Source organism: Pseudorca crassidens, chromosome 8, assembly GCF_039906515.1.
Source record: "Pseudorca crassidens isolate mPseCra1 chromosome 8, mPseCra1.hap1, whole genome shotgun sequence".
Taxonomy (NCBI): domain Eukaryota; kingdom Metazoa; phylum Chordata; class Mammalia; order Artiodactyla; family Delphinidae; genus Pseudorca; species Pseudorca crassidens.
In genome coordinates this window covers 27,418,675-27,446,356 of record NC_090303.1, presented here as the reverse complement: position 1 = coordinate 27,446,356, position 27,682 = coordinate 27,418,675, and the positions used below count along the sequence as shown (strand labels likewise).

The 27,682-nt window shown below is 33.8% G+C and overlaps 1 protein-coding gene across 4 annotated transcripts in view; it reads left to right on the top strand.

The window, feature by feature from the left end:
• PCLO (piccolo presynaptic cytomatrix protein) overlaps positions 1–27,682 on the top strand; it is a 166,896-nt gene that overhangs the window by 56,209 nt on the left and 83,005 nt on the right. For all 4 annotated transcript variants that reach the window (XM_067746085.1, XM_067746086.1, XM_067746084.1 and 1 more), the window contains exons 7-10: positions 18,350–18,458; positions 18,997–19,064; positions 20,134–20,348; positions 26,343–26,393. In XM_067746085.1, coding sequence (XP_067602186.1) covers positions 18,350–18,458; positions 18,997–19,064; positions 20,134–20,348; positions 26,343–26,393 — 443 coding nt within the window. The remainder of the gene's footprint in view (positions 1–18,349; positions 18,459–18,996; positions 19,065–20,133; positions 20,349–26,342; positions 26,394–27,682) is intronic.

Sequence of the window (27,682 nt, the reverse complement as noted above, 5' to 3'; positions counted from 1 at the left end):
TTGCTTACCACGAATATATTTATCATAAAGCAGCCTCAGTCTATCCTTTTATTTTTATCCTAAATTAAATGTTATTTAGAAAGCATTTTTCTGTCGTTTCATCGTTTAATAAAATGTTGCCTGTTATTGTTTGAAACTCAATTATGTTAAGATTATTCCCTGTCATTGTCTTAAATTAAATATATTGGAACCTACTGAAAAAAATCCCTAGATATTTTGATAGACAATTCGAATAAACACAAATGTGAGGCAGTATTTATTCATCCCAGTGTTCTGCTGGAAGCAGCTTGCCCAACTCACTAAGAGATGTTTTGAATATCTCTTCCCAACTTCACACTCAGTACCATCACATTGTTAGCTTGAATTGGCCATGGTGACAGTATTTACAACATGAAAATAGGCAAATGCTATGAATCAGGCCTTTTTTGTCCATTTATTTGCCTGTTGATTTTCAGAATGCCAGTTTACCAGGACATCACCACATATATAACTGAAAGCATATTATTGAAAATATTCTAATGGTATTCATACAACAGGGAAAATTGGAGGTTTAGCCACATAGCTAAATGAAGGAAAAGACTATATGAATCAAGAAATAACCATTATGAGCAAACACTGGGTCTCTGTGAATTTTCTATGACTATAATCCTATCATGCCTAATGCTACTCTGTTGGTATTGCAGTCTAGTTAAGATACAGGAATTGAGGCCTGTTTGTAAGGATGGGAGTGATATGATTGCTTTCTGATAGCATACTTCAGAAAGAAATGAATATGCTCTTTTTATTTTAAGATAAAATTTGCAACAGTAACTTTGCCTGATATAGTTGACAAAGATACTCGAATAATTTAAAGATAAAATTTCATACCCTTCTTTGTCCTTACACCGTGAAAATCAGCAAATGCTACAAATCAGGGTGATTTTTATGTACAGTTTCAGTGAAGCACTCTGTGATGAAGTGATGCTCTTTGCATTTGGCAACTTATATGACCATTTTTAAGTTCATGCACCTAAATTAATAATAGATATAATACAAACTCATTCAAGAAAGGAAACTGAAATGAACCTAAAATTACATCTGTGATTTTATAAACTCAGAGACTGCCATTAAAGTCATCATCTTTTTTGGAAATAATAGTTTTGCAGTTTGTTTCATTGGGTAAAGTGGGAAATCATTAAAAGCTGTGTGCATGTGACTTAAGATTTTACTTTTATTAATTGTATTATTTATTAATTCTCCCAAAGTTTTGCCAAGTGCTAAGCCAGGCCTCTCTATGACTATAGATCCTCTGATTATTAGAGTCCAGTTGTTACATAACTCACACATATAATTTGTTATTTATGATTTCCAGATTTACTCTATTTTCTCTTAAAACATAAATCTTTACTACAACTCTTGGTAGTATTTCTGTTAGACTCACAATGCTATCTTGACTGTCAATATCTAGATCCTGTTTTTGCCAGTACAACCCAGAATCTACAGTTGTCTACTGGGTTCTTCACCAGTCCAGAATCTCCCAGTCTTTGTGTTGGCTGTCTGGTGGAGAGAGGGTGAAGGGCACAAAACAGATGAGTTTTAAATTAGAAATTAAAATCTAAACTCAAAATAGCAAGTCCTACATGGAAATGTTTGCTGCCTGACACGTCGCTTTCTGATTCATTTGCACTTAAATGGTGAGTGAGCTTTGCTCTCAATCTTGGAAAATTTTACTGAAGCAGCTCAGTGGTTGCATTTCTCTGTTACACGGTAAACACAGGAAGTCAGGGTTTGATGTTTGCTAGTTCGTTGAAAGTGGATGTGATTTTCCTTAGTCTGGGCCTCCTCCACAATCAGGAAAACTGCCTTAAAATATTTGCTTTGGGGGCTTCCCTGGTGGCGCAGTGGTTGAGAGTCCGCCTGCCGATGCAGGGGACACGGGTTCGTGCCCTGGTCCGGGAAGATCCCACATGCCGCGGAGCGGCTGGGCCCGTGAGCCATGGCCGCTAAGCCTGCGCGTCCGAAGCCTGTGCCCCACAACGGGAGAGGCCACAGCAGTGAGAGGCCCGCGTACCGCAAAACAAAAACAAAAACAAAAACATTTGCCTTATAAGATTTCTCATCTATTGGGTTGTGCAACTCCACATCACACATCTTCTGTTCTGCGTTCCCCGACGGAAGTGGGGCAGAGGGAGCGTCTCAGCATTCACGGTTTGATGTATGCAGTTTAACAGTTAATTGGGCACTGACCTGTAATTTTCATTACAAGTGTTTGAGTGTACAAAAAAGCTGTAGAGAATAATATGGCAAACAACAATGTACTCACCATATTGTTTTAAGTCTTAACATTTTGCTTATTTGTTTCATATTTTTAGGAGAGATAAGTACCTATAAACCAATTAAAGCCTCCTGTAGTTACCTCTCCTCTCCCAAACCTCTCTTACTCGCCCAAAATAAACCACTAGACTTAATTTGAGATTACCCTTCACTTGCTTTTCTTTATAGTTTTATGTATGTATTCATAAATTTTATAAGGATTCATTTTGCTTGTTTATGAAATTTTATATAAATGATAGTTTACTGTACATGTATTTTTGCCACTTTTTTTAGTTCCAGAGTTTATGAGTTTTATCTAAAATGGTTTATCTAAAATAGCTACGTGTACACACATGTCGTTCTAGTTATTTATTTTCACTTCAGGACAGAATTCTATTACTGTATGTCTCTACTACAGTTTAATTTAAACATTCTCTGGTTATTTCGGTTATATATGAGTTTTTTTTACTATTTCCAACAATGCTGTAATTAATTTTTTGAATTAGTCTCCTTTTGCACATGTACAGAAGTTTCTTCTATAATAAAAGTGCAAAAAAATTTAGAAGAAGTTCAATTCCTGGGTTATAGTGACTATCTTATTAAATAATATAGGAGAACGTTGTGTGGTTTCTTCAACAGTAGTTGATTTTTCCAAGTTGCTCTCCAAAGTGTTACGCTATTTTTACATTCATCCGTAGTAAATTAGTGTTCTTATACCTTTATATCCTTGTTCCTCTTTCTCAACATTTTCTTTTTCAAATATAATGTGAAATGATAGGCCATTGTTTTCTTCGTTCACCTTACCTTCAGTCATGTTGAGTATGATAATATGTTACTAATCTTGTTAGCACTTGGGTTTTCCTCATCTGTGATTTGCTTTTTCTTTTGCTTATTCTTTATTTGGATTGTTTATGTCTTTTAAATTGAATTTTAGAGAATCTTTATGTATTCTGGTTATAATCGTTTGTCAAGTATGTAGGCTGTAAATATCTTTTCCAAGTATGTAGGCTGTAAATATCTTTTCCCAGTATGTGGCTTGTTTTTTTAGTGTCTTTTTTTTTTTAAAGTTGAAATTTTAGCATAGTTGGCTTGTTTTGTTTCTATTAAGTTTTATAAATGTTCTATATTATTTAGGAAATTCTCCTTGCCCTGAAGTCTTCAAATATTAGCCTATATTGCCTTCTAAAAATTGTGAAATCGTACTCTTTATATAATGTCCTTATAGACACAGAATTAAGTTATTTTTAGTCTATCGTGCTCTGACTGGAAATTTTAGTTTTCTCCCCCATCAGTATGGATAATCAGTTGCCTGTGCACCATTTATTGAAGAGTGTATCGTTGCGCCCACTGATCTACAGTGCCCCATCTGTCATATATTGATTTTTTTGTACATGTGTGGGTCTTTTATGAGATGTTTGTTCTAGCTTGTCTATTTGTCTATCCCTACATCAGCGTCACACTGTTGTAATTATGATGACTTTAAGTCCTGACATATGGTAGGTAATCTACCATACTGTTGTTATTCAAAATCCTCTTGGGACAATTCTTGACCTTTGGTCTTGCATATACATTCTAGAACCGGCTTGTCAGTTTTCAGGAAAATCTCTGTTGAAAATTGGTAGTGATTATATTGAAGGTATAGGTTAATTTAGAAAAAAAAAATTTTTATTTTGAGTCTTCCATGGGTTCACAATGCTGGACCTTTGTTCTTCTTAGAGATTTAATCATTGTATTTTGAATCAATACAATAAAATACATTAGGACATTTAAAAAAATTAACACATAGCAATTGTTAGACTTATTAACAAGTTGTATCATTTTATATCAACTTACAACAATTTTATATCTGCAGAAAAGGAAGAGTAGAAAATATAAATAAAATAAAAGTTTGTTTAGGAAGTATAATGGGCCAAACCTAATCCTTTATGTGCATATCATTGGTTCTAAGCTTTATTTAATCGCTGGACTTCTGAAATTATTCTCCAAATGATTTTCCCCCTAGTATTGTGTATCATAACATCATAATTGTGAAATATGTTACCTGCATGATACCTTTCATATTTCAACAGTTTTCACAAGAGAACAGTGAACCCATAAGAACTAAACACATTTTAGCCATTGAACCAAAAACAGATATTTGTTTATATTGTTAGGTTTTCCAGCTGAAAATCAATTTAGTTGAAGTATTTTGAAGATAAATTGTGTCTTTATTATTGATAATAAAATCATATTTGTTTGGACAATGCTGTTTGGAGCTAAGATAGGAATATAGTGTTAAGCTCTGAATGTAGCTTCAAGAAGCTTCTTAATGAATCAGTAGGAACATAGACTAGGAGAGCAAAAAGTTATAACCAGTGATATACAATGTTTGCTTAAGGATTTAGCCAGAGCTATGTGGAAAATTACCTTCTCCCAGGCCAGTAGGTAGACCTGTAAAGAAATTAGTTTATCTTAGTTTGTCTATATGCTATTCTGTGAGGAAATGTACCTGTGGCATAAATTCTAGTTCATGGATATTTCCAAATTCTCAGTTTCTAGTTGTCTCGGTGTAGGGGATATTGATTCGGCTAGTTAGCACCTCTTAAAGATGAACTGACAGGGTTTCGGGCAAGAAAATGTTGTTGGATTTATATTTGAGAATCAGTGATTGGAGTGGAGGTGAGGTTAGGTGTTTTTGGCATGGTGGTTTTGATTTTAGAAGTTCGCCTCTGGAATTCCCTGTCCTGAAGAACTATGGTAGAAGAGCTAATTCCAGTAGAGGACACACTCCTGTGTGACTTAAAGGATAATGTTCCGAGGCAAGAAAGTCTCTACTTCTGCTTATGCTTTTTTGGCATATGTTACAGATGGCATGGCAGTGATCAAAGCTGGAGACCAGGAAACACACCACACAGATGAGTGAGCTTCCTTATTCTTGTTCCAGGGGGATTACCAGGTACGGATTGGTCATTAGCATGAGATTTCTCAGAATTCCTGCAAGATAGTGTGTCAGGTACACATGGCACAAGATCATATTTCTTGTTGATACAAGGATTTTTCTAAAAAATATTTAGGAAACTATCTTCTGGAAAGAAAGAATATAAATTGTGGGTACCTGGACTGGTAGGTTGTAATATACTATTTTTAAGATGCAGTGATATCATACTTACATATTAATGATTAGCTGTATTGCCAGGACAAAGAAAGATGTTTCTCTTCTTTATCCATTTATTTTGAAATTAATCAGAGGAAACTATGTTTGAGTCAGTATTTCCGATAGGGACATCAAGAAAATGAAATAATTGCCCTTTTTTTTTACACATTTTTTAGTATGTATAATACTCCATATCCTAATTTGATTGCTTTTATCAATAAGAGTGGTATAGCTTGAAATATATATGTATGTTCAAGTGATACTGATTAATGATTAACAGTTGTTTCTGTTTTTAAATTTCTGGATTTGTCTAATCAGTATGCCATAACAGGCTACATTTTGGTGTGTATGAACTTGGAGTTGCTATTTTGGAAGCAAGGATGCTGAACTGTCTTTAATAGCTGTAAAAAATCTTCAAACAGCCAGTGCTTCAAGGTCTTCATTATATAAAGAGAATGTTTTTAGAGTCAGACACATCAGGATTTAGATTGAGCTCTGCTACTTTTTGCCTGGATAAGTCGTTTAACTTTTAGTACTTTGGTGTTCTCATTTGGGAAATCGGGATAATAATAGTGGCTGCACAATTGTTATCAGGTTTACAAATAATGTGTCAGAAACATTTAATATAGTGTTTGATATAGTATTTCACAGAAGTAGTGAAAAGATGGTACTTACTTTGGAGATCTTTGATGATAAGAATAGTATGTGCTACTTAAGCTTGAATTCCGTCCCCTCTCTCTGAACATGTGTAGATAATTGACCGTGGTCAGGTCTGAGCTCTGAACTGCAGGGATTTGGAATATTCCTAATGGAAAAAGCACAGATTTGAAGTCAGAAGACTGAATTAATGTCATCCTCATGATGGTTAGGCAAGTTGTTTATGTCCTCTGAGTCTCCTTTTATCTCATCTGGATGGGTTGATGTTTCAGTTAGGAGGTTTCAAGACCTATCTCATGGGGTTAACTGTGAGTATGAAAGGAGCTGATGTATTTTTCATGCTTAGTTTAACTATGAAGATCTAGACTAAAGAAACTACTTTGTTAAGGATAGACGAAATTATTTTCATAGATGACAGTTAATCTCACAAAGTTCAGGCTTCCTGTAAAGGAGCATTGATCTGCTAGAGGTATTCTGCTATAATGGAATATCATTTTAGGTATTTATTAGGCCTGAATAAATTTTAAAAAAATTTAAAACCTGAAGTGATTAAGTCATGTCCCATGTAAATATATCACCTCCTAACCGTAAAACCATACTTTTGGCTAGTCTTATAAAAAGGCTTCTAAGTTTTTCTTCTTATCAACAATTTATTAATCTCATGTCTGATTAAAGTCTATGGACATACATACAATGACTATCTGCTTATGTAACTCTCATGGTCTGTAAGTCGCTGAAAGCATATCTTGTTAGTAAATAGAATCGTGGTGTAGGTGTCAGATGTCAGGTGTCTGGCACCCAGTGTGTGGACTGATCTTTCTCATCAACTCCTTTTTATGGCTGTTGACAAATCCCAGAAACTCACTGGATGTTCAGCATTAAGTGAAGGGGGCCCTCCACAAGACCCTTCTGTAATGCATACTTTTGAGACACTTTATCTGTTGAAGAGATGCAGAGAGATTGAACCTTGAGAAGAATCATACAATCTAAGGTGTGGAAAGAGGAAGCAAAACAGTAGTATGTGTGCTATAATAAGTTATATATGTTACATAAGACGGAAATGTGAGCCCTAGAATTAAGAATGTGAGACTAATTACATAGAATGAAAGGAATGAAATCAGAATGGATAAATCATGACCCTTACGTCTCAGGGCTCCTTCCTCACCTGTACACGTCCCTTCCAAGGCTCCAGGAAGTTAAAAAACATATGTGATGTTTGTGGCATTTGTCAGCTTTTTAACTTTTGTAATTTGTTGTGATTTATTTTGTCCTTTTAACAGATATTCACATGTATCAATTTTGTATTCATAATTTTCTCTTTTTTCTTAAAATTGCATAAGCTTCAGGCCTTACAATACTTGAATTCATCCCTGCATGAGATATTGTTTCTTATTGGGGGAGAACACTGAAGTGCTTACTGCGGAACTGTAAGGACGTATTGGTATGCAGCAGTAATATACTGACAAGATAGATGGAGGTGATAAAAAGGGAGTTCAGAAAGAAGGTTTTAGGAAGGAGTAGAGGTGAGAATATCAGGAATATGGGAAATAATAAAGAATGCAAATGGGTCAAAACGTTTCTTCAGTAACTACTCTACAGGTATATCCTAGAATTCTATCATTCTATAATTCCACCTTGCTTTCAAGGTGGTTACAGCCTAGAAGGGCAGTGGATAGAGGATGTTGACTGTGGAGGAAAAGTTTGGTCAGGGTCTGAATGAACAAAAATATAAAATAAACTTGAAGAACTAGGAGAAAGATGTATTTACGGAAAGAAAACCCATGATTTAATAACTTTTTTGACAATGTGTATTTTCTTCTAGTTTCAGTAAGAGAAATATAGAAATGCAGAATACATTGGTTGATTCTGCAGGCTTCTGTCAGAACCAGTATCATAACTAAGTGTGGGTTACAGATATGCCTCCTCCCCTCCCAGAGAATTCCAGGTAACTTTCAGGTAATGTCTAAGAACAGACTGTAAGCTCCTGAGGGCAAAGAACTCTCCAGGAACTGAAACAGATCTTTTTAGACTTTTATCTCTTTCATTGGTTAATTTTTTACATAGTTCATATTTTACTTATTTATAGTGGTGGAGTACAGCCATGTTCCAGATATAGTGACGAGGCTGGAGCAGAAAGAATATTCTGTGGGAATGCAGATTTTCATATCAGACTACAGGTTTTTCATATATATACTAAGTTACACTGAGAGTGGTGGAAGAAAATAAATTTGCTTTTTTTTTCCTCTTAGGCTACTTTTGTTTTCTTTTACTCTCTAGTTTTTACTAGATCCCCGTCACTGTCAGGTATGGTGCTTGAGATTTCTAAGTTCTAGCGTGTGTGTGTGTGTGTGTGTGTGTGTGTGTGTGTGTGTGTGTGTGTGTGTGTGTGTAAATACATGGTCTATAGAGCAACCTCTCTTGGTCCTGTGGGATATGAATGAAGAAAACATGGACCAAACATTTCAGTAGGTGAGACAGAAAGTAAAACCTACTTATAAGTATCACATAATAAGTGGTAATAAGTGCTAAGGAGAAAAAGATAACAAGGAGAGTGGATATGCCAAATAGGAAGGTAGGGTTGAAATTTTAGATGGGATGTCAGGGAAGGCCTCGCCAAGAAGGCAAAAAATGAGGAAAGCCCCCAAGGAGAGGAAGGAGTGAGCTTGGAGTTATTGGTATTATAGGCAGAGGAATGAAAAGGGCACAGGCCCAGAGCAAGAGCCTGCCCGGTGTGTGCCAGGAATAATAAGACCGCAGGGAGGCCAGCATGGCTGGCACTGAGTGAGGATGTGAGTGAGAGAGAAGAAAGCAGGAATTTCCGGCAGAGAAGTAACCGATGTAACAGAATAACAGAAGTAACAGAGGTAGCATCTTCTAGGTCAGTGTAAGGACTTCAGCTTCTATTAATGTCAAATGAGAAGGCACTGGGCTGACACAAGCTGAATGACATTTAAATAAAATCACTCTGACTGCTATAAGGAGAACAGTTTGAAGGAGTAAAGAATAGGAAGGAGAGCAGTTAGGATGCTGTAGAAATAATCCAGGCATGAAATGTGGCTGTTCAGACCAAGGTGGAAACAGGGGATGTGGAGATAAATGATATTATATCATATATCTATAAATACTAATACAACATGTGTATTAAATTTCAGCTCAGTGAAAATGACCTCGATATGTTCATTCATTTGTTCCTGTACACAGTATTCAAGTTTAGTAGGCCAAAATGTACTTCACCATTTTTTTAAAAAACTTAAATCTCTACATAATATAACAGACCTACAGAGCATTTAACATTCAAGTCTTAAATCTTATTTTAATTAATACAATAAATATACGTTCTTTAATAGAAGTCATACAACCTAAACAGAAATGAAGCCCTCAGAATGCTAATATTCTTGAACGTAGATGAGGAATCAGGAGTCCTGGCTTTTTGAACTACCACTCAGTATAATTTCTAAAACAGATTTCAGATCTGTAAACATAGTAATAGTTACATTTACCCTACCTATTTTACTGAAGTGCTGTAAAGATACAATGAGAAAAAATGGTCAAAATAACTTCGTAAAAAAACAACAATGAAGTCCCATGTTGGTACGATTAACATAAGTGAAATAGATCTAATTTTATTCATTTCAATCAAAAAGACTTCTTATAATTAGATGGTATACATCTGAAAGTTTTGTGTAATTCATCTAAAATATGTTACCATTATTTTTTGTGATTGTTAATCATGTTTGCTTGTGAATTAGAGGAGATCATTTCTCTACGTGAATTTTAAAGAGCTGGAGGGAAAATAGCTGAGTTTTTTCTCTATTATTTGACAGATATTGCTGTTAAGGTGTCTTCTTAAACAACTCTGGTTTATTAATGGAAAAATCAATAATTGTAATACGTTGTATATACTATATTATATATAGAGATTGAAATTACATTCTGTTTACTGTGAGAACTTTTTGAATAGAATTCTACCATCAAATAGCATTTGTTATGTGTTGAACATCCATCCAGCCAAAGTGAATTATTTGCTAGTTCTTCTTCATGATGTTAATAGAATACTGGCACTTCTTATGAAGTAACTTAACACATAATTCATTTTATTTTTGTAAAGTTTCTCTTAGGGTGATAAAATGGTTATTGATTTTTTTATTGTTTGAAATGACTTCTCTGTTTTATTTCTATCCTTTAACTCTTCAAATGATGAAAGAATTTATGTATTTAAAGTTTACTCTTAGTTTTGATTATACCATTCATAATAATTATATAGTGTCTTTGGCTCAAATAAGCAAAATATAAAAACAACATTTTTATGCACAGAAATTGACCATGTTGTAATATTTCTAGTGATGAGTACTTAGGTTATGATTTTTTTAAAAAACTCTCCTTCTTTGTAAAAAAAAAAATGTATTTTCTTATACCCTAGAATAGTATATTGGAATTTTTTGCTCTTAAATTTTGATTGGGAGATTTCTTTTTATAACTTTACTTTTCAAAACATAGTTTCCTTTTTGTCCAATTTTGCACATGATTTAAAGTTACAACTCAGAAGTCAAAGCAAAGCTCTGCGCATTTTGTCTGTCAAATAATGTTATGAAGTGGAATTTGTATCTTCTATATATATGCTCAGTGGAGAGGATGATGATTTTGCCACTGGTTCAAACGTTTCCTGTATTTATTAAGAAACACTTTTCCTGGTATAAATTGATGATATTTTATGTTAAAATCCATTGTCTGAGTAGTGGGGTACATTTAAATAACTTTATAAAGGGAATAGTACAGAACACATGAGTATCAAAAAAGGTTAAGAACATAATTAAAGTTAAAATCCTTGCTGGTTCGCTAGGGATACTGCAAGTAGAGGAGGCACCAGTTAAGACAAGCATTTCTCACGCACAATTGTGTCATTTTCCCTAGCTTCCTATGTCCATTTAACCCAACTCTGTATCTCTATATATAATCTTGAGTGCATTTTGGATTAATCTGTTACTGTTAGCTGGTCATGATATCCTTTAGATTTGATGACATTAATCTGTTCATGCCATTTAATTAGAAAGTCAATAGAAAACATCCATTCTGAGTATTTTAACAAAATAAATAGGGAAATTAAACTGAGAAAAGTTTATAAATTTATGAACTGCACCCTATTTGAAATGAGATGATAGCATCACAAACCTATCATTGGATATCTCCACATGTTATATTATTTTCAGGGGGGGTCAATAAAATTTTACTAATCTATGCATAACCCCTTTCCTGCCTTATTCAGCCACATTCTGTTGTAGCCTGTTTCAAGTAACATATCTAATTCTAAACACCATAAACCGTAGCCATAGAGTGACTTTGGTATCTGTACCAATCCTTCCAGGAAATATTGAACTGGAATAATAGATTATTTTAGTGGTCAGAGTGATTAGAAACAGAATCCTATCACGATAATCTTCTTCAAATTGTACCCACAAATCATGGATATATTCCCCTATTTACCTTAACTCTGTTTAAAAAGCATGAATTTGCAACACCTATACTGGAGTGTAAGAAACGTACGACTTCTTCTGTAAATCAAATGTAGTCAGTTCCAATCTTCCCTTCATCTACTGGTGAGAAGTTGAAACACTTCAATTTTTTGACGTTGCCTGCCCCACGAGCACTGGGGAAGTTCCCAGTGAGGCTCTTACACATTCTAGAACACTGGGGGTTGGGCCTCTGTACCTTGACCCACACCGCATTGAGAGCAGTGTCCAAGCCTGCATGCTTCCTTGGCAGTGGGTGGCTCCTTTAAACTGTGACCAAATTTTCACGAGAGTAATTCTGCCTAGGTTGAGCCACCAAATCTAAGGTCAAGTTTTCTAATGGCACCGTACAGAAATTGTTCTTTTAGGTAATGCCATCTTCCCTGGATAATATAAGCAAGCAGGATACTGCTCTCTTCTGCCCTTGCAACCTCCAGCCACCATTGTTGGGGGAGATCTTCTCCCTAGAACTCTCTACCTCCCCTTCCTTTCATTCACCCTACATTCTTCTTTTTTTCTTTTTAAAATTCTGTTTAGTACTTTTAACATTGAAACTTAAAAACCTCTTCATAGGTTTTTAAGTGTACGATACAGTATTGTTAATTAAAAGCACAATGTTATTTATCAGATATCTAAAGCTTATTTGTCCTGTATAACTGAACTTTTATACAAGTTAATAAGAAATTGCCCATTTCCCCCTCCCCCAGGCCCTGGCAACCACCATTCTATTCTTTGCTTCTATGAGTTTGACTATTTTAGATACCTCATATAGATGGAATCAAGCAGTATTTGTCCTCCCGTGACTGGTTTATTCCACTTAGCATAATATTTTCAGGATTCATTCATGCCTCATATTACAGGATTTCCTGAATGCTGAACAATAAAGGCTGAATAATATTCCTTAATATTTATAAACCGTATTTTCTCTATCCATTTATCTGTTAATGTATATTTAGGTTATTTCCACATTTTGGCTCCACATTTTGGCTCTTGTGTATAGCACTGCAGAGAACATAGGAGCGCTGATATCTCTTTAAGATCCTGATTTCAGTTCTTTTGGATAAATACCTGGAAGTGAGATTGCTAGATCATGTGGTAATTCTACTTTTAATTTTTAGGAAGCTTCATACTGTTTTCCATAGTGGCTGCTCCATTTTGCATTGCAACCACCAGAGTACACTAGCTCCAATTTCTTCACTTCCTTACCAATACTTTCATTGTCTTTTGTGGGGTTTTGTTTGTTTGTTTGTTTGGGTTTTTTTTAAATAATAACCATCCTAACAGGTGTGAGATGATGTCTCATTGTGCTTTTGATTTGCATTTCCCTGATGATTAGTGATATTGAACAATCCTTCCTACATCATTTTCCCTTCCAGCGGGCCTCAGCCTAATTTGCCATCGTTGTGCCTGTAGAAATGTGAAATTGGTTTCCCTTCTGGGAGTGAAGTGGAGAAAAGAGATGAGAAAACCAATCAGCTTTCCTAATGGTCACTGTTTACCCACCATAAAATGATATATCCCACAACAACTTTCTGTTTGTTCAATAAGATCTTCAATTTTTGCATGCCCAAATCTTCAAATGATATTGTCATATAGATAATGAAATAATTTCTAAGTTATCTTTCTTTATTGTGGTTAAATATGTCAGTATAGATAATATATGTATTCTTTGTGCTAGGTTTTACACATTTGAACATTGTTTATATTCAAGTGGGCTACTATGTAGTTTTGGTTAGCATAATTTGAATGAGTTTTCCTCTTTACTGACAGTAGCATTGGCCTGAGAGTTAAATGGAGTTCATATTTCTGCATTACCATCAGCTAACTGTGTGATGTTAGAAAAGTCATGTCACTTCATGTTTCACTTCTCTAATGTATTGTACAAAAGACTAAAACTAGCACCTCTATACAGATCTTGCTTTATAATGAGTCTATGAATTAGTTGACATGCCTTTGCAAGACATTTCATTCATGTAATCCTCCTTCAATGACCCTTTTATTATTGACCATTAATACTGCAAAATATGTGATCATCTGTTTTCTTTACAATTTTTTTAATGAATGGAGGCATATCTGTTTTACATCTGGAAGTGTGGAAGTCATTAATTCTAAATATTTTCAGTAGACTCAGACCTAGAAAAAAAAAACTGTGGGTAAGCTCAGACAGTTCAACAGTAGTCTTTGATATTTCCTAGATAATTTTTTATATTCAAAATGTGATAATTTTGTAATATGTAAATTTCATTTGCGAATTTATATATGCAAGCCATACCTTGCTGATTTTTAAAGTGTTTCAGGTGTACAGTATTGAACATCTTATCATAATTGAGGACATCTCCTTTAATCTGTAAATAAGCAAGACACTACTCAAATACTATTTTTTTAACTTTACCTCCCTCCATTCTTTTTTCCTTTCCTTTTTTCCACCCTTCTTTCTTTCTTTCTTTCTTTCTTTCATATTAATGTATAAATAGGCTAAAATTGTAAAATATTTTAAAGTGTAGTTTTGAAAAATAATAAAATCCATCTACCTATGCATTTCTCTTATACTAACATTGCCTAACTTGAAAATGAATGAGTAATTAGTATAACTGTTGGGGACAATGTATTGGACTCCTGAAAATCACTTGCAGGGTTTGTTTGCTATTTAGAAAGCCAGGGCAGATAACCAGTTCAGCTGAGTTTTTCCTACTGCTGCTAGTTTATAGAGGGTTATTGAGAGCAGATGTCCAAATTTAGAAAATTAATCTAGAGTCATAGTTAATAATATCAGTGGAAAAAAGGATAAAAAATAAATTATAAATAATTTATTATATGCATATTTTTAAATTGTTTTGTGGGGTTTTTTATCCCAGCTGCATCCAATTCTCATTTCACAGCACACCAGCCCTGTTGGTTCCCATAAGGTCCCCTCCTCTGTGTGTGTGGTGGAGGGGGCTGTTTGCTTGTTTGTTTATTCATTCATTTATTAACTCGTTTCTTTCTTTTTATCTCACTTTCTTTTCCTATCTGTTCTTCCCTCCATGAAAAACCATGATAATTTATGTAATGGTCTGTTGTTTATTTGTATGATATATAATGTTAGTATGTGTGAATATCATTTTAATGAACATAAATGTCATTGCCCTATAGATCAGATCCTGTTTCTCACTTGTTTTTACTCGGCAGATGATTTTAAGATGGATCTGCCCTTTGGTGTTAACACCTGGTATGGTCTCTTTCCTAAAACTGCGAAGTGTTTCCATCATGAGTATTTAATAAGCTCTCGTTGTCCATTTTTCCTGATACTACCACCTCCACACAAATAGAAAGTCAAGAAGATTTCTGGGTCCTAGGGTGTACATATGCTTAATTTAACGACGTTCTGCCACACTGCACTCCAGAGTGGTTGCATTTGTCTGCATTCCCATTAAAATAATTACATGTGTATAAATTGTAAATGAGCAGTTGTCTTTTCTCATCCTAACAGTCATAGTATTCTCACATCATAGAGTGGGGATAAAGCTAAAAAACCTCCAAGCAATTATAATCTCTCTTGAAGTCAAGGTCCCCTAAATCCCATATCCTGGTCAACATGCTGTATTTTCTGGCTTTCAAACTTTCCTCAATATGATGAGCGTTAAGTAATACATCATTATTGCTTTGATTTGAACTTTCTAATGTCTAATGAGTCTGGGCTTTTCTTCATATACTTAAAACACTTTTGAATTTCCTTCTCTGTGAATCTTCATTTTACGAATTGCCAAGATACTTCTGCTTCTTCTAGTGGAGTATCATTTTTATTAATTTTTATAACAGCATAAAATAGTAGATACATAGGTGGGGATCATCACAAAGGTGATGAATTGTGTAGTGCCTGCCACATAAATATTTGTGGAATAAATAAAAGACATGAGCTTTCGTGTGATATATGTTTGGATATACATTAACTTATAAGATTTTGACTGTTAATGCAATAATTTTAATACAGAAGATGTTTTTGCAGTAATGGTAAATATTATAGACAGAGAAATAACATACATGAACTTCTGAATTGTAAAGATAAGAATAGCTTTTGCCAATTTGAGAAACATATGAAATTCAGTAATCCCAGAAGTTATAAAAACACATATTTGAGAATGTTTTATAGTGATTGATGTTTTTAGAATTCAAAAATTACCTGATTATTGTCTTTCTTCAGTTTTTAATAACCTATTAGGTGTAAGACTTTGAGCAGCTAATTCTATCATGACTGTTGCACATTCAAAAAAATTCATATTATCTTAGTTTTCCTATTAAAAGTTATTAGAAGAGGCACTTTCTAGGGATATAATTGAAGTATCATCTATGCAATCTCAAACTTGAACAACTGGTTAACATACATGTTGATATAATTTCAACATGAAGAAAATGTGTTTGCTCATAATGCTAAATAATAGATAAAACCATTCATGTGTTCACTGTGTTCTGGGAATTATTTCTAAACCAAAATCAGAGTAAAAAGTTTAAGATTGAATATGCTTACATTCAAATCATTGAAATGGTAAAATACTACCTTGGTTTCTGTGTAGTATGATCAAACAATTTCTGCATGCATTTTAAAATAGTTTATAAGATTTTACAATTAAAGTATTTTCAAAGATATCATATTTGAAGACACATACTTAAGAGTACTTAATTCTCACAATGACTAAAAGCCATATTATGAATTTAAAAGTAGTTTGTATATTCACTTGGTTATTTTACTGTGGTTCTTGTAGGATTTGTAGGAAGTTGGAGAGGCAGAGGAAAGGGAACTGTGTTCAAGTCACATTCCCTATAGATCGCATTCTCACCATTGAAACCAAAAATAAAAGGATAAAAGAGCTGGCAAAATCTTTTGAACTGCAGTACTGCCCCAGTGCTAGTGGGAAACTCAGTAAGGGAAAAAGAAGTTCAGCTGGTATATCTTAGGACAGAGCAAATCATGTAGTTCATGATCTCAGGTATATATCTAGGTTAAGATCCTAGTTATCTGTATTTTTCATCGGTTTTATTAATGTGTCTAAATAGTTTTCCTGTTTACAACTAGAAGCATTTATTCATTTCACTGGATAAATATGTTTTATAAGTTTGCCCCTTTAAGATGTGAAAAATGGACAGGTAAATTCAACAGAAGAAGCATGAAGATTATGCAGCTATTTCCTTTCATAGAATTTGCTCCTGCAGAAAAATGACAATGCAATTTCTGAATTATAGCACTATTAATTTGTTTCAATTCAGAATCATCTGTTCATAAATGTACTCTTTCTTGTGACTAAGAAAAAGTGTGTTTTTCAGTGTGCTTTTCCTCTTTCAGCTCTAAATTTTTCTTTAGTGGTATTATCACTGTCTTTTATGTAATTTTCTCATTTTATGTGTACAACAGCCTGGGATTGTTGAAATAAACCTAAGGCCCATCTGAAGATAAAGTTTTCTTGGAGTAAGTTATAGAAAAGTCATTCTTGTTTGTGTTATTGTGGGCATTTTTATGGACTTCTTTTGCCATTTCCCAATAGTAAAAGAACTTCCCTTACTTGTTTGCAACTGGTAATATGCTTTCCAATGTATATCAAAATCATTAAAACTTTTAAAGACCCAGTCATGCCATGTTGAGAATTTCCCATGGAAGCCAATAGTGAGTAATAGGGAATTTCACATTGGCATCTGTGAAGCTCATTGAAAACCTAATTGTTCAACAAGTATATCTTTTTATTTAAATTATAACCTAGTCATGGCATACAGGTATTTTTTTCTCAGGTAAAGCTGGTAGCATTCACAAATATCTGGGCACTATAACTCTGGATGGTTTCATCGAATTTATATCTAGCCCACATAGCTACATATTAGGACCATGTGATTTGTGCCAAATACGTTCCCAAAATTATTTGACAGCTCATATAAAATGGACAAAAATACTAAATGTAAAATATTGAAATATTAATTATGTTACTACTTTTTTGTATGAAAATTACCTTTCTAGGAAGAGAGGAAGCATGAAATGCTCTGTAACCAGTCCAGCAACATAATTTATGGGACCCAGTGCAAAATAAAAATATAGGACTCTTTGTTCAAACAGTGTTAAGAATTTCAAGATGGCAGTAGCAAAGCATTAAACCAAGCATGGGGCCCTGCTGAGCACAGGGCATACTATTGCACAGGCCACACACACACCCATGACGCTGCCTTCTGTATAACATTTCTGCTGCTTCTACTCAGGACTGTCTTGCATGCAGCGAAGAAAAACACACACCATGGGAATCTTTTTTATTTGAGCAAAGTTGAAGCTGTAACAATTTCTTAAAGGGAGCTTCGCAACAAAATCCTAATGACTTTTTTCTACCACTCCTATTCTGCAATAGAATGGAAGTTTACACTCTTCTAGTTGCTTGTTGCCCGTGGAAAAACTATATTGGTGGTTGCAATTATTTTTTTCCCACACAAAATTGGTTTAAGCAATATACAGTCAAGAATGTTTTCTTTAAAGCAGTGTGAACAAAATGCATGTGTTTGATACTATTTAATAGATTTTCAAGAGCAACGTTTTGCATGTTCTGTTTGACATATTTTATATGTTCAGGTAAGTTGATGAAATCAAACTTCATATGATTTTGATATTAACGTTCCAGAGAACTTTGAACTGATGTTCTCTGAAATGGTGTGCTGAGTTGGTTTTTACATGCAAAGCAATGTCTTCTGTGCCTTGTGGACCCAGATGAGACAGCACACCTTTTTTATTTTATACTTGAATTTGTCTTTGTAGGCATGCAAGTATTGGAATGGAATGGAATTCCTTTAACTTCCAAAACATATGAAGAAGTGCAGAGTATCATTAGTCAGCAAAGTGGGGAAGCAGAAATATGTGTAAGACTGTGAGTTTTTCCCCATCTTTTTGTTTCCATTTTTTGGCTATTCATGTCTCTTTTAATTTAAAATTGTTAAGGTGGAACCTTTGCCAGTCAGCAAGATTTCCTGTAATTAGAACATGAAGTGAATACAAGTTTTATAGATTTCTTGTGTTCAGAATCAAAGTCTAAAGCATAGAAAGAATCCAGCTAATTTTGTTTCTGATTATGTCCCCTTTCATGCTTTTATTGAAACATGCGTCATTTAAATGAAAGCCTAAACCCATTTAGATTTCATGGATGTGTACAGTATTTCAAAATGAACTTATATTTAATCCATAAAGATTTCACCTTAAATAATCATTTTTATCAGCTGACTTTTAACAGCATTGCAAATATAGATTTGGTTAGAAGGGTGAGCATGCTTTGAAATTGCTTTATATCATTAACCACTTCTCATTTACCTACTGAAAAAATATATTCAGCATAGTTGGGAAAAAAGGCCTTTTGTCTCAGACTTCCTCAGTTGCTTTCTTAATTTTTTTTGTTTTGTTTTAATTTTTAGGGACCTCAGTATGCTATCAGATTCTGAAAATCCCCAGCACCTAGAACTTCATGAACCACCAAAAGCTGGTAAGTGAAAGCAGTCTGCTTCCAACTGTGGGTAAAGATGTAGATTTAAATGGAGGAGTAATTGTAGAGGCAGATGTAGCTGTAGATGAAGACATAGACATATACATAGATATAGGCAAAAATAAATTTATAGACATGTTTATATATTTATGTAATCATAAAGAAAATCAAAAGCATTGTAACTACACTTTTAGCGTTCTAGGAAAACACATATTTACATGTTAGACCCATTAAAGAAATTCATATGAAATTCTTACTGTGAGAGTTTATATTTTTAATTCTTTAAAATTAAATTCATTGTATGAAAGTAATCCATGGAGCCATTTGTTTGGGGTCCTATATAATTTTTAGATGATACTGGTTCTTTTTTAGCAGTTGGTTTTGGAACACTTACTCCTAAACCTTTTGACTGCCTTTTATGATAAATAAAATTCAACATATAATTTCATAACTACATGATGAGGTAGATTTATCTCTTAGATAACAAATACAGTCTATACATTTAAATCACTTATAAGACTAAAAGTTTCACTATAGCTTTGTTCAACAAATATTTATTGGGCACTTCCTATGTTGTAGTCAGCATTTCTAAGAGGCTGGGTCACTGCACTGAACAGAACAGGCCAAGGCCTATAGAAATTTTCATACATCTGTAAATGTAAATATGTTCTTTGAAATTTCTCGCTTAGAGAAATAGATATATAAGATTTCAAGAAGGAAAAACAGCCAGTCATGCAAATTAAATGCCAGTGAGTAAAACAATATTTTATCATGCATAGAATTCTCTATATAAAACATTTAAAAACATTTTTCTGAAGATATAATAGGAACCTCCATTTTCCTTTGTAATTTAGTATTCTTTCACTTTTCTCTGAACCTTCCAGACTTCTTTAAAAATAGATTCATAAAGGTACAATTGCATGTATTTTTTTTATTTAGCTTGTTTTATAAGTAACTATAAAACTTTTATAAGTTCTAGATGACTTTGTTATCTAGAACTCAGATAAGTTCCATGGTATTAAGTACCTATGAAACTGAGACTGTGTGAAGCCATTTCATTTTGTTGCAGTGGATAAAGCAAAATCCCCAGGGGTTGATCCTAAGCAGTTGGCTGCAGAGCTCCAGAAGGTCTCGCTACAGCAGTCACCACTGGTTCTGTCGTCCGTCGTTGAAAAAGGATCTCACGTTCATTCAGGTCCTACATCAGCAGGATCCAGTTCTGTTCCCAGCCCTGGGCAACCAGGGTCACCCTCAGTGAGCAAAAAGAAACACAGCAGCAGCAAGGTGAGAAGTGTCCAATGCAACCTCCGAGTTACTTATTTTCTAGCTCCTTATTCAGACTAGGAGATAGGAAATACAATATTATTTCCTAAGGTGTTTTTCATGTGATTTCTCCTTTCCTAATGATCTACTGAAACAAACAAAAAATGTTTCCATTTCTGAGTTTATAACTGATCAGGATGTATCAAAATGATGTATTTCTACATCTCTTAAAATATTGTAGCAGTTATTATTATGGGGAACTTGAAAAATGTCTCTAATGCTTCATGTTCTTTTTCTTTGTTGTTGTTACACAAATCTGAGCCTCTGTATATCAAATATATCTTTGTATCTTTTTGGAAACACAAGATATACATTACAATAGATTTTGTAACTTAAGTAGAAGGTAAAACGGACAAAGAAATGATGATAATTTAGGACAACAAGAAAGAAGGAAAGCCAGTAATATAGTATTGCCATTTTGAAATTTATCCCGAATTCCGTAGTAATAAATTTTCTCTTGATGCAGCTCTTCATTTAGAACAAACGTTTCTAACATTATTATTTTGGAGTTACTGGGGAATTAAAAGAAAACATGAATTAATTTTTTAACTTTATAAAACCAGATGGTAATATAGACAATTTGTGATTTTCCCCCATAGATTTGATTATTAATAGAGAAACTCTCTTCATGGTTGATAAATACATTTAAAAAGGTTTTCTGTTTGTTTGTTTAACCACAAATAAGATTTTTTCTTTGTATGTTGAGATATATAGGAAGGACAGGCTGTGGTTGGATAAGTTGACTAGACTTCAGAAAATAAAGTTTCTTCTACTAAGTGTAAAAACACAGCAGATGTCACTAAAAAAACCCTTTTATTCAGAAGCAAAAAAGAATGGTAGGATGATCTTAAGCATTGCATCATAAAATGACTTGTTTCAAACTAAGTATAGTAAGGTTTTGTGAGGAATAAGTTCAAGGATCGACTCAATTTCAAAATAAATTTTAACACAACTGTATTTTACCACATGTGTTAATTTTGAAGAATTACCTCGTGGAGGCACCCTGTCTCTGGAGTTACACACTGATACCATTTCTGATTCCTTTCTCAGTATCTCCACACAGTAGAACTAAAGACATGACAGACTTGGCTAGCAAAGTTTTCACACCAAGCACATTGTAGTTCTATAAGTCTGTCATCCAGATATTTTTTATTTCAGCATTTGACATCACCATCCTCCCAGAAAATTAAGTACAAATGTACGACATTTGCCTCTTCTTTTATCTTCATTCACTGAATCTTAATCCTGTGAATTTTACTTTTTTAATAAGTCTTTAATAATTTTTTATGTTCTCTGAACTTGCCAACTTCTTTAGCTAAGCATTATTTTTTTGGCCAACAGTATTGCACTCACTGCTGGTCACTCCACTCACCAGTCTCTTTTCCTTCCTCTTAAACTACCCTACAACTATCTGATCTGTGACACCATGTTCTGATTGGATCACTGTCCTGTCAAAAATGAAGCCCTGCTCCCAGGAATGTCAGCTTCTCTACCTCTGTCTAAGACCCTGTCCTGCTCATTCTAAGAGAGCCTGGTCAATGGTTTTCCTTAGAAGATTATCACCATAAGCTTAATGTTGTCAGATCTTTACAATAGCCTTGCTAATAAGTACTCTATTTATTAGGGTTTTAAACTCATTCCTACTTTCCACAGACGTTTTTGGATGCCACCTCAGTGTCACGGGTCATAATTGGTACCCAAGATACAAGGAGGGGTAAAATCCTTCCCTGTATACTACGTAGATGAGTGGTTCTTAAAGCGTGCTCCCAGTCTAACAGCACCAGCATCATCTAGGAACTTGTTAAAAATGCAGACTCTTGATCCCACCCTAGGCCTTCTGAATCAGAGACCCCAGGGATGGGACCAAGCAACCTGGGTTTTAATAAGTTCTCCAAGTGAGTGTGGTGCCCCTTGTAATTTGAAAAGTGCTGATCTACATATAGATGAAGAGGATATATAAACAAATTTAGTAAAGCTGTAATGTTGGTGGTCATTAAGAAGTACACGGAGCACTCTTAGGAGAGTGGGGTTAGAAAAGCTGGCATTTAGCTAATGAACTGGTTTGGTAAAGGGGAGAAAGGAACCAACATCCAAAGAAGAGAATGCAACATGAAGAAAATCTCAGAAACAGAAAATTGTATGCTTAGGACATAGGTGTACAAAAGATACAGGGGTAAGAAATAGAGGAGAAGCCTAGATGATTGTAAACTGGAAGACATTACATGCCATGTATGGCTTTTACAATCTGTGGAAAATAAAGAGCCAGTGATAAGTGAAAATAAAATAACAGGAAGCCTTCCTCCACAACGTCTTTCCGTATTCTAATCCTTCCTTAAGTCAGAAGTTATCCTTCCTTCCTCCTTCCCTCCATCCAAAGTGCCAGATGCTTTATGTACCTCCTAAGACAATTTGTGTCTTGATTATAATTACTTGTCTCCTTATTTTATCCTCCCAAATGGGCTGCAAACTCATTGAGAACCAAGAACCATTTCTTGCTTCTTCTAGCTCCCTAAGTGCATGGTAGAGTAGCTTGCATAGACCGTAACAGAATAAATTAAAATTAAATTAAAACGTCATGGCACCTGTGAGTCTCTGTAATATTATGGGGGTACAAAATATAATTGTTTTGTAATATGTTAACTTTTTTGGTAATGAGTAGAAGATGAAAACAGGTATTGTAGGACAAACATCAAGGAAATAATATGAGCAGGTTTTATGATATGTGGTCATTCTTTTCTGTGCCAGGAATGTGGCCTATGTAGTTTTTATAGAAGTTTTGCTAAGATAAAGAGTTATAGAGCTGCGCTGTCCCTGACAGTAGCTGCTAGCCACATGTGACAGCTGAGCTCTTGAAATGTGGCTAGTCCTAATTGAGATATGCTGTAAAAGTGAATTACACAGCAAATTTCAAAGACGTAGTATAAAAAAAGAATGTAAAATAGCTCATTACAACTTTTATATTGATTTAATCGTGAAATGATAATATTTTCAATGATTTGGATCAAATAAAATATGTCAGTAAAAATTCATTTCACCCATTTATTTTTATATTTTTAATGTTACTACTAGAATATTTCAAATAACCTGTGTGGCTCACATTATATTCTACTGGACAGCGTTGGTATATTCCTTTTTAACTCTTATTAGTAGTAATAATAATCAAATCTGGTTATTTTTGAGATTTTATATATATATAGAAATGTATAGTCAATAGATGTTAACACTCTTGAAGAAAGGTACTACCACCTATTCATCTTTTGGGGGGGTTATCATCAACATTTAGCTGGTACTGAATTTCTTAAAACATTTTTGCTGAATGAATGAATGAATTTAACGATATTTCTTGGCCAGTCAACGTGTAGTATGCATAAAAAGCAATACTTTTATTTGTTCTCTAAATTCTGCAATGTTAAGAAAATTGATATTGAGAGATTAGAGAAATATCAAGCAGTTGTCTAAAACTCACATGTTCCTGAGTCAGGTAATATAATATTTAAAAATATAGCATATGTTCTTCAGTTAATTTAGAAAATTATAGTTTTAACATCCTTTTGTTTTTACTAGGTATGAGGCTAACTATATATTAAATAATAAAACATTAATGTAATAGAATGTATTAAAACTAAAAATTTAAATCATAGCATAATTATACATTTAGATATTTAGAGCACCATCTATTAAACATTTTGAATGATTATTCATAAGTAATTATTAATCTATTAATACTCTAGTTTAAGTGATTACTTCTGAGTAAATGTAAGTAAAATATGAATCTAGATATATGTTTAAGTTAAATGTTATGTATATAAGACTTTTTATTATTTTGCTTACTAATTCAATATGAATTTTTGTCTTCAAAATTTTTAGTTTACTGCCTCAAGGTCTTTTATGTCTGAAATCTAATCAGACTTTTTTCATTTTATCTTTAAAATCTGAATAATTTCTTCCAAGTCATGGTATAAATAAATAATTGAACTAAGTGCTTACTAGTTTTAAGTGTTCTAATGAAATAGGTTCTTGCTTTCCCAAACTTTTCTATCATGGCACACAACATCTCAGTAATTTTTTCATGATGCCCTTATGCCCAAAGAAATACATAAAACAATTTAATTTATTATGTAGTTAGGTCCTAACAATTTAACTAGTATTTATACCCTAACGTCTTAGTAACCATTGGAAAAAATAATACCCATAAAATGAAATAAAAATAATATATTTATTTCATTGTTAATAATTCAAATTATGTATCAGTGGGGTATGTGCCTGATGGGCACTGCACAGCTACTCAAATGGTGGAATTGGTTTGGACACTGACATTCTCATTTCCTGTTCCACACTGATCTCACTGATTTTCTTGCAGTACATTTTTTTTTATCACCACAGTCATCACAAACCAGCCTCACAAAGGTATGACATTATCGAAAAGAAATACTTGTCTCTAATCTTAAACTGTAATTATCTGGAGCTGGTAGTTTGCCCACTGTACAACAGATATTACAACATCCTTCTGTGCTCTTATGAGTTCACTGCCATACCCCAGAACATTTAAAGATGGTCCATACATTTATTCTCTGTGTTGAATCTAGTTATGTTTGCACAGTCATATGTCAAATGAGTTACAACTGTCAAAAATAAATCAAAACAAAATACATTATCATTATTCTTTTTTTTTTTCTGGTCTTATTTTTGACTTTTTATCTCTAGTTATTCCCCAGCATTCCTAACTGAGATGCAAGGATATCTGGTTTTAGGAAACTCCCCTTCTTTAATTGAGATAGAAATAGTTTGAGGAAGTTGTGTGGTCCTTTTTCTAGATTCAGTTTCTTTCTCTTAAAATTTAAACAGTAAAATAATTATTAAGTAAATATAATGGTTCATTACCTAGCAGTTTATCCTTTGCAGCCAGAGCATAGTTTCTTATAAAAGAGCTGAACTAATAAAGGATATATGGCTTAGAAAATTTAACCCTTACTCCATAACTTTACCAATGATTACATTATTTTTATTCTTATTTCACAGAACAAGACCTGGAATATAGCTGTCTTCTTTGATTGCTCTCATTTCTAGCATAAATTTATAAAAGAAAAGGTAGCAGAAGAAGTATATACACCTAAGTATTATGAATTTCTCCTTTTCTCGTTAATTATGAAAATAAAACCAATATTATGTATATATAGGGAGACAGGACCTTATTTGTAGGGTAACAAGCTTGCCTCCATTTTAGTAAATATTTCCCTATAGTGATGCCACGTTGCCTGAAATTCTATTATAGATCTAGTCAGGAACAGCATCTCTTTTTTGGTACAGATTTGTACATTCTATTGAAATGTAACAATTCAGCAATTAGTCACTTAATCAGCAGAATGAATCACTTTACCAGATCACAGTCCTAACGGTTTTTAAGGCTTTACTGACATAAGGAAATTATTAAGGAGATGAGAACTTATATAGACTGGGATGGAATTTTAATTAAAGGAGTATGAAATACTAAGAAGTGATTGCCTGGGTGTTCCACTCTAGAATAGAGTAGGAATAGGCTGAGAACCCAACAAAGGAATATACGGATGGACTTTTATAACTTCTGGGCTCCTAGGCAGTTGAATGAAAACAGTACCATTTTCATTCTCTTATAGATATTTAAAATCTGTTCATATTTAAATTGAATACTTTCAACCAAAATTGTTCCATTTCTTAGGTAATTGAACGTAGATTACTGCAGGTATAAAATTATAGCCTCAAAACAGGCTTCACAAAATGAAAAAGGGATTTATGTATTTATAAGATTAAACATGTGTTGAGAAGTGTAAGTAGACACCCTAATCTGGAGCAGCCAAATGGATGAAATGTGTTCTCCAGGCAGGGTGTGCTCTGACCAACAGAAATTAATTCAGAAGGAAGTTGAAATGGTAAATCCTATGAAAGTTTTATCCATTAATCTGTGTTTTGATATTGCAGCCTACTGATGCAACAAAGGTTGTCTCTCATCCAATTACGGGGGAAATTCAGGTATGAAAGTTTTTAAAAGATCATTGCTATACCATCTTTTGTGGCTCTTTTTCCCACTGGTCTATTGAAATTGTAAGCATTGTTAGAACCTTTCCTGTTTTATAACATATGTAGATGTATAATGAAAAAATACAATTTTACAGAAAAGTATTTTAACACAAATACATGTTTTATTAAATCTAACGATATCTGTGGAATACTATACTTCAAAGTCTGCCTGATAACAGTATAAATGTATTATGCCTCGGTTACTTCATACATGTTGAAAGTGTTTCAAACATGACAGATTCTCCGGGAAATTTGAAGGTTCCTCTTTAAGAGTTTCATGCGTCTAATGCTGTCCTCTTTTCTTCCTCTGATCAATAATTGTCAAATAATTGCTCAGCAGTTCTTTTAGAGCAGTGTTTTTCATATTGGGGGTCATAACCAATCTGTAATTTATCAAATCAATTGAGAGTATTTTGACCAGGAAAATAGAAGAAAATAGTGTAAATCACTATCTTATTTAGTTTTGTATGTGTGTTTCTGTGTTTATATTGCATTGTACATGGGCAAATTCAAAAATGTTAGAAAAACTGTACTTTAGATGGTACCAAAAAGTAATTTAGTGTAGATAAGAAATGTCATGTGGAAAGAGTTAACACAATACCAAATAATAACTATTTGAAGATAGTACATTTCAGATAAGGGAAAGAGAACAGTGAGTCTTAGTTGCATCTACAGTACATTTTCACAAAGTGTAACAGATTTGAACTAATTTGAGGGTAAGCATAGAGAAAGGGGGAGTGTTTTCCTGGAAGAAATGGTACAAGGGAACATTCTTCTGCCAGAGGGTAGTGAAAGGAACAGATCTGCTTTGCTGCAGGAAAATGTTCCTGTAGAGGTAAGTTGAGACTAAATTAAGAGAACCTTGAACAGAAGCCAAGGGATGTTAGCCATGACATAATAGAGTGATCAGGAAATAAATATTTTCGAGTGAGGGAGAGGCTAATTCAAAGCAATATGTGATAGAAAATTCATAGAGCCTTGGCCTCTAGAAAGTATTATGAAGGGTAGGACACAAAGACAAAGAAATCAATTAAGTGTTATCTAGGTACACCCTGATTGAAGCAGAAGCGCAGTATGAGAGTGGAAATGGAGAAAGAGTGCAGAACGTGGGCACCTTAGTAAGAAGGACCCAGCAGGATGGAGTCGGGATCACCTGTGTGCTCTTGATCTTGCTGTATCGCTGCTATTTCCCACTTCTAGAAAAACAGACCTGATCTTTCTTCATTTCACATGCAGCACAG